Source organism: Pterocles gutturalis, unplaced genomic scaffold (assembly GCF_000699245.1).
Source record: "Pterocles gutturalis isolate BGI_N339 unplaced genomic scaffold, ASM69924v1 scaffold44511, whole genome shotgun sequence".
In the NCBI taxonomy this organism is placed as follows: Eukaryota; Metazoa; Chordata; class Aves; order Pterocliformes; family Pteroclidae; genus Pterocles; species Pterocles gutturalis.
In genome coordinates, this window is record NW_010107050.1 from 1 (window position 1) to 6,931 (window position 6,931).

The following is a 6,931-nucleotide window of genomic DNA, read 5'->3' on the forward strand; positions in this document are numbered from 1 at the left end:
ACAAGCTGGGAGAGCGCCTGAGTTGCTTTCTCCGTGAGAGGAACCCCTTAGAGCCCGGGCGAGGGGGAGAGCTCGCCCGTGAGCTAGGCCTTTGCTTTCAGGGTGACCATGGGGATCCCCTCAGCGCTCCCCCGCCGCCCTGCCTGGAGCTCCTGGGCCCAGCTGAGATGGCTGACCAGCTTCCACAGGAAGATCTTGGCACAGCAGAGCCCGACTTCTGCCCCGGGGACACCTCAGGATAGGAAGCCACCAGGTCTGCCCGCAAATGTGGTTTCCAGGCCGTGGGGCCTGAGGCCTCGGGGCAGGAGAGCGCTCCACGGAGCCTCGTCCAGCTGCCAGGAGGTCATGCTGACTAGTGAGCGGTACAGCGTGCGGCGGCTGCCCTTCTCCCCTGTGTCTGACAGCGATGTGGCTTTCTTTGAGCACATAATGCCCGGTAGAGTCATCACAAATCCAGAGGAATTGAAACCATTTAATGTGGACTGGCTTAAATCAGTCCGAGGTAAGCGAGCTTGTTTAGTTTTCAGTTTTGGTAAAGCCTCTTTTCTGTTTCCATTACGGTACCAGAATTAAAAAGCCTACCAAAGAAAATCTCATCTCTGTTTATAGCAGAACATGTCTTTACAGAGCAGGCAAAATGAGTTTTCCTCCTAGAAAATATTCCTTTGATAATTACCCAATTTCTGGTAATCTTTCAGGCTTTTGTTGAAAAAGAAAAATCTAAGCCCTGTTAACTTATTATTTTTTTTTCCTGAAACAAATTGGTTCAGTAGCAGTTCCTGAAGTTTTGGCTGAGCCTCAGAAAACAGGTGTTGTGAATGTTCTCTTACTTCTGTCAAAGATTTAATGAGAATTTAAAACATGTGCCATTGCCCCCACTGGCAACCAAGTACACTGACAAAGCTTTTACAGTGCTCTAAGGAAAGCCCACTATTGAAAATGTTTAGTTTGAAAGTGGTTAAAATGACTAAGCCTCAGAATGGAGGGGGTGGTGTTGTTTCAGATGCCGTGCTTTACCACCTTTTTCTTTCTGACCTCTGTAGAGCCCACAACTTGCTTTGAGAGTCCCTTGCTTTCATTGCAGGCTGTAGCAAGCTGATGTTGAAGCCACAGACAGCAGCAGAGGTGTCTCAAGTTCTCAGGTAACATGTACCTCTTCTGCTGGTCTTTGTGGCGAGGAAACGCGGGTTTATTCTGGGAGGGTCTGGCAGGTGAAGGGAACATCTAGATGTTCAGGCGCTGTTTGCTCAAGCACTGGTATTGCTGAATCTGTTTTCTTCCTGCCTGTGTGTATTCTGCTTGAGCTCTGGTGATTTCAGCGCTCCCTTCTGCTCTTTATGTCCCCATGTTTCCTGATGTACCTTTTGTTCCAGCTGCTCCCAGGACAGGAGACACTGCACGCTGTTGTTAGTCCAGGGGTATGCAGGTACTGATGGGTAGGCAGTGTTGCTTGTCTAAACAAACTTACAGGTTCCTAGTTAGGCATGTTTTCACATGGAGAGCTGAAATTTTTCAAGGCACAAAGAGAATTCTACTTGTGCCTTGTATTTCCCAGGCCCAGTGCTCTCCCTGGCCCTCAGCTTTTCTGGGGTGATTGTGTCGTGTCAGTATCAGGAAGAAATAAAGGCCAAACTTTCACTTTGTTTTACAAAACCAAATCTGTCTTTCGTGGCCAGATGTCCTTGCAAAGGCCATGCAGGCAGCAGCAGCAGCAGACTTCTCAAGTCAGAGTTGAGCAGCCCTGAGTAGAAGGGTCTTAAGAGTGCTTAGTGTAGAGGAGAGAAACGGAGCAGGGGAGAGATCAGCAAGTGGATTCAGCATTGATGACTTTTCTGCTCTACTAAATTATCAAAATTAGACACTGTACCAGTGCTCAAGCGGAGCAGTTGTGTTGAAGGGTTCAGGAAGGTCTATCTGAAAAGCTAAAAAGGTTGGGCCAGAATCAGGCAGTTTGAGGAGCTAATGTTTTGTCCACGAGATCAGTAAGAACACTTCCCTGGTTCAGGAGCATGAGTGCAGCTCCAGCTGGGCATCTGGATGCAGGATTGCGATTTGGTGGAAGAGCTCCAGGCTGCACAAACCTGTGCGTAGCTCTGTTAAAACAGATACAGAGCGTAGTAAAGTCAGAGCTGGTGCAGTGCGGCTTTGTGCCATCCGTTGTGCAGGAACTCCTGTGAGTTTGGAGAGGATGTGATGGATGTTGCTTTGCAGGGGTGTAGCAGGCTGGAAGGTGCACATGCTTCGCTGCCTACAGGGCATTAATTTCAAGGGGAGGAGGAGGGAAGTAACGGCTTAAACCACTGCCAGAGGTCGTTTGTCAGAGCCCGCTGAGGACGTCACATTGTTAGCAGAGACTGCTGCAGACATAGCTTACGTATCAACAGCGTGAGTGGTGATTTCCAGGCAGAAGTTACCTGGCAGACCTGTAGATGTGTTCGGGGGGCAGCCCCAAGTGTTCATTCCTTTGCTCAGTTCTGGGGTGAGTTTAGTGAGGAGTTGTGCTTTTCCATTTTTGCAGTGAAACTGTCCCTTTGTATCAATTTAATCTTTAGGCTAAATGCTGCTTAAAAGTGCTGAGCACTCTCTCGGCAGTAGACTGTGATGTGGAGGTGCAACTCTTCTGATAGACTGTGTTATGGCCTTGAAATGCGTAAGACTTGAGAAACCTTTTTTCTTCCAGGTACTGCTATGAGAGGAATCTGGCAGTGAACCCACAGGGGGGTAACACAGGCCTTGTTGGGGGCAGCGTTCCTGTCTTTGATGAGATCATTCTCTCCACTGCTCTCATGAACCGGATCATCAGTTTTGACAAGGTGTCTGGTAAATATCGTAGAGACGTGAGGTACAGAAACGAGCCCCGGGCCCTAAACCAGCCATTTTACTGGGAGATGATAACTGCAGGATCAGCAAGGTCAGCCCAGCAGCATCCTGAGGGGCATCAGAGGTTTGTTTCATCCAGGCTTTTCCTACTGATGTAATCCTTAGGTTATAACAGTAGCAGATGTAAAAATACATCTGGTGGCAGAAGGAGGAAGAAAGAGAGAAGAGAAACATGGACGTCCTATTATCTGTTCATAAATTAAATGAGAAACCCAGCAGGTGGAGCAGAATGAGTGTGTCAGAGAAGGCACCTGATAACTACACTAGCAGAGAGAAGGGAGAGAGGGAGAAAACTCACAGGTCGTTTGGATTTGGAGAGTTAGGAGTCAGGCTGGTTTGAATATTTCAGTTCTTAAACAAAGAGAACAAGGCAGAGATACTTCATGTCATTGTGTTTTACCTCTCCACAGTTGTGGATGACCAGATGTTAAGGCAATGGCAAAGCTCCCCTGGCTTGAGGAGGGATAGGACAATGCCCTGTAGCATGCACAGGCTCCTTGTGTGTTTAAATTGAATCCCAGAAAGTTTTGGAGGAAGAGGTGCTTGCATCTACTTGTACTTATCCCGCCTCTTTAGGAGGCACCTTCTTCTTGGGCATCAGCTTGTAGCAGGACGCTTCTGTTTCAGGAATCCTTGTGTGCCAAGCTGGCTGCATCTTAGAGGATCTCAATGAGTACTTGGAGGAGCAGGGCTTCATCATGCCGCTTGACTTGGGAGCGAAAGGGAGCTGTCACATCGGTGGTAATGTGGCCACAAACGCTGGAGGCTTACGGCTCTTGAGATACGGCTCTCTCCGAGGGACAGTGCTAGGACTGGAAGTGGTAAGGCGAGTACCTGGCAGTTCTCTTCTGTGTTTGAACCTCTGCTTACCTTGTTCCTGCTATTCTAGCCCTCAGCTATCCACCATTCTATGATTCTGTGATTATGCAGACAAGTTCCTATCCAGGCTTACACTCTTTAACTTTTCCTTGTGTGGCTCTTTCGAGAAGGAGCAGCAAGTGTCTTCCTGCATGTGGCATCTATTATTGCTACCGCAGCTTCCACCTCTGTCCTTACTGACAGAAGTGATATTAGGTGGTTTTCCAGTGCAGAGAAGTAAAAAAAAAAAAAGGTAGGGAGAGGTTTGGTGATCCCAAGTTACCTGCGTGAGATTGGTTCCTCTGTGGAGCGGTGGGTCTCTGGAACACTCTGCGTAATCCATCCTAGAACACTGTCTTCTAGTGGCTGCTCGCTTGCCTTTTAATAGAGCGGCCTGCTTTGGGTTTGGTTGGCTGCTGGGTTTCTCCCAGAGTCTTTCCTGTTCTGCAGCCTGCTTCTATGCCTCTATGTGTAAAGGCTGGGGTTAGCGGTTCTAAAAGATTTCGGGGCTTGGGAGCAGAGAAGTAATAGGAAATAAATTGGGTAGGTGACAAAAGCCTGGTTTGGTTTTATTGTGTAGACCCAGAAAGGAGAGCTTTTGTCTTTCAGGTTAGTCCCTCTAGCATCAAAACAGCCTTTAATAATGTGTCTTAGAGACATTTGGCCTTGATTTAAGGCTCGAGTGGTGGAGAGCTTCATTCTGGTTATCTGTTCACTGTTTCAAATAGCATTCCTTGTTTCTATTGAATAATGGAGCTGCAAAGAGCATCTGATCTTGTCCACCACTGGTAAGAAAAGCAGAGCAAACTTGATCTTCTGTTATTACTTGTCCTGCTGGAACGTGTGCAAACAGCACTGTAAAAAAAGAAGCAGAAAAGTTTGAGGGAGGACTCAGGTGGGATATAGAGGGGAGGAAGAGCTGGGAATGGAGGAACAGTGATGAGGCTGTGGGAACAGGCTGCAGCTGGTGTCCACTGCTCAAGTCTGGTGGCACCTTTTTGTCAGCCTGGTAGTAGACAAGCTTTGGCTGGGTCTCCGTATTCCCACAGGTGCTGGCTGATGGGTCAGCTCTGGACTGCTTGGCGTCTCTGCGCAAAGATAACACTGGCTATGACTTGAAGCAGCTTTTCATCGGATCCGAGGGGACCTTAGGAGTTATCACTGCTGTCTCCATACTGTGTCCTCAGAAACCCAAGGCTGTGAATCTGGCGTTCCTAGGTAGGAGCTGATATTAATAGTTTCACAGCGGAATTCAGAGGCTGGGAAGGGAATAGGGATGGAGAGAAGAAAGCACTGATCGGCTTCAGCGTCACTACCAACATCAGCTTGTTTCTGAGAAATAGTGTGGTGCTGTATGTACCACATAGATATACCTCTGCAGATAGTTTACATCTCTGGTGTAAGGGTGTAGAATACCTGCAAGGACAGGTTGCTCTGCAAGGGAAGGTGAGCCAGGAGCGTAGCAGGGTGGAGAGGCAGGCAAGGCACTCCCCTCACTGACAAGGGCCCGGGCTGGCAGTACCGAAGCAAGGTGAGCAGGGCAGATGTGGTGACGGCAGGCAGAGGCAGCCGCAACCCACTGGTCACTGACAGAGTCCGCCGTTGCAACGGCAGGCAGAGGCAGCCGCAATCCACTGGTCACTGAGTGAGTCCGCAGTGGCAAGACAAGGCTGGGAAGTCAAGCCTGCAGGTCAGGGTCTGGATCAGCAGGGTATCTGTCCAAGCACAGCTGCTTAAAAGCTGCTTCTGAGTGAGAATAGAGTTGTTTGTGGGGAGCCTTCACTGAGACTGGTTGTTTTTTTTTTTTTGTCCTCAAAAGCCTCCAAGGCCAGCAGGGGCTTTTCAGACAGCTTGCTCATATCAGGTGTGGCCTTGAGAGCACAGCGCTAAACTCCTAGGAGGGGATGAGTAGACTCCAAGTACTGACAGTGCTATGGAGTATGTGCAGTGGACCCTGGAATTTGCCTGGACTCTCAAGTGGCCTTTAAATCCCTCTCAGGCTGCCTTCTTGCCTGTGCTGAGAACTGAGGGTGGGGCAGACGTTTTGGTATGAACTGTCTTAGAGTATTCAAGAGGTCCTTGCCACAGCAAAGACTAATTGCCATGTCCTCCTGCTGTTCTGCGCTGAAACCTTCCCCAGCTCAAACCATGACAGGAACTGCTGCTCTAAACCCACACAGGGTAGCTGCTTACATTTTCTACAGACAGGAAAGATGACTTGAAGCCTGACCGATTTTAAAAACTTTTTACAGGGTTTTGGGGGGCTGTATTTTGTTTCTGATTGCCCTCTGTGTTCTATCTGAAGGGTGTCAGAGTTTCTCTAAGGTTCTGGAAACATTTACAGCCTGCAGAGCCATGCTGGGAGAGATCCTGTCTGCCTATGAGTTCATGGATGAGAAGTGCATGGAACTGGTTGAGAGACATCTCAAGCTGTCCAGCCCAGTGACAGGTACTGGTGTCATTTGAGGCATTGTACTTCTTGGGGATTTTTAGCCTAGTTTTATGTGTATAAGTTGCAGAGGGCGAAGGCAGCAACTGGGTGAAGGAAGAGCCACCAACTGTAGAAGACCAGGTTTGAGACCATATAAAGAACCTGAAGGTGCACAAGTCCACGGGACCTGATGAGATGCATCTGCGGGTCCTGAGGGAACTGGCAGATCAAGTTGCTAAGCCACTATCCATCATATTTGGGAAGCTGTGGCAGTCTGGTAAAGTTCCCACTGACAGGAAAAGGTGAAACATAGCCCCCATTCTTAAAAAGGGAAATAAGGAAGACCTGGGAAACTACAGGCCAGTCAGTCTCACCACTGTGACCAGCAAGATCATGAAGCAGATCCTCCTGGAAACTATGCTGAGGCACATGGAAAACAAGGAGGTGATTGGTGACAGCCAACACGGCTTTACCAAGGGCAAATCATGCCTGACAAATTTAGTGGCCTTCTATGACGGGGCCACAGCGCTGGTAGATAAGGGAAGGGCAACTCTCATCATCTGCCTGTACTTGTGCAGAGCCTTTGACACTGTCCCACATGGCATCCTTTGTCTCCAAATTGGAGAGACATGGATTCGACAGAAGGATCACTCACTGGATAAGGAATTGGCTGGATGGTCGCACTCTGAGAGTTGTGGTTAATGGCTCAATGTCCAGGGGGAGACCGGTCATGAGTGGTGTCCTGCAGGGGTTGGTACTGGG

General features: G+C 48.8%; 1 protein-coding gene across 1 annotated transcript; it reads left to right on the plus strand.

The window, feature by feature from the left end:
- Positions 1-108: 108 nt before the first annotated feature.
- Positions 109-6,187, plus strand: LOC104459144 (D-2-hydroxyglutarate dehydrogenase, mitochondrial-like; the record flags this gene model as incomplete). The annotated part of the gene is made up of 7 exons (XM_010087971.1): positions 109-233; positions 339-502; positions 1,085-1,142; positions 2,681-2,820; positions 3,508-3,701; positions 4,788-4,956; positions 6,044-6,187. Coding segments are annotated over exons 1-7 (994 nt in total), but the record flags the coding sequence as incomplete, so codon positions are not given.
- Between the last annotated feature and the right edge of the window lie 744 nt (positions 6,188-6,931).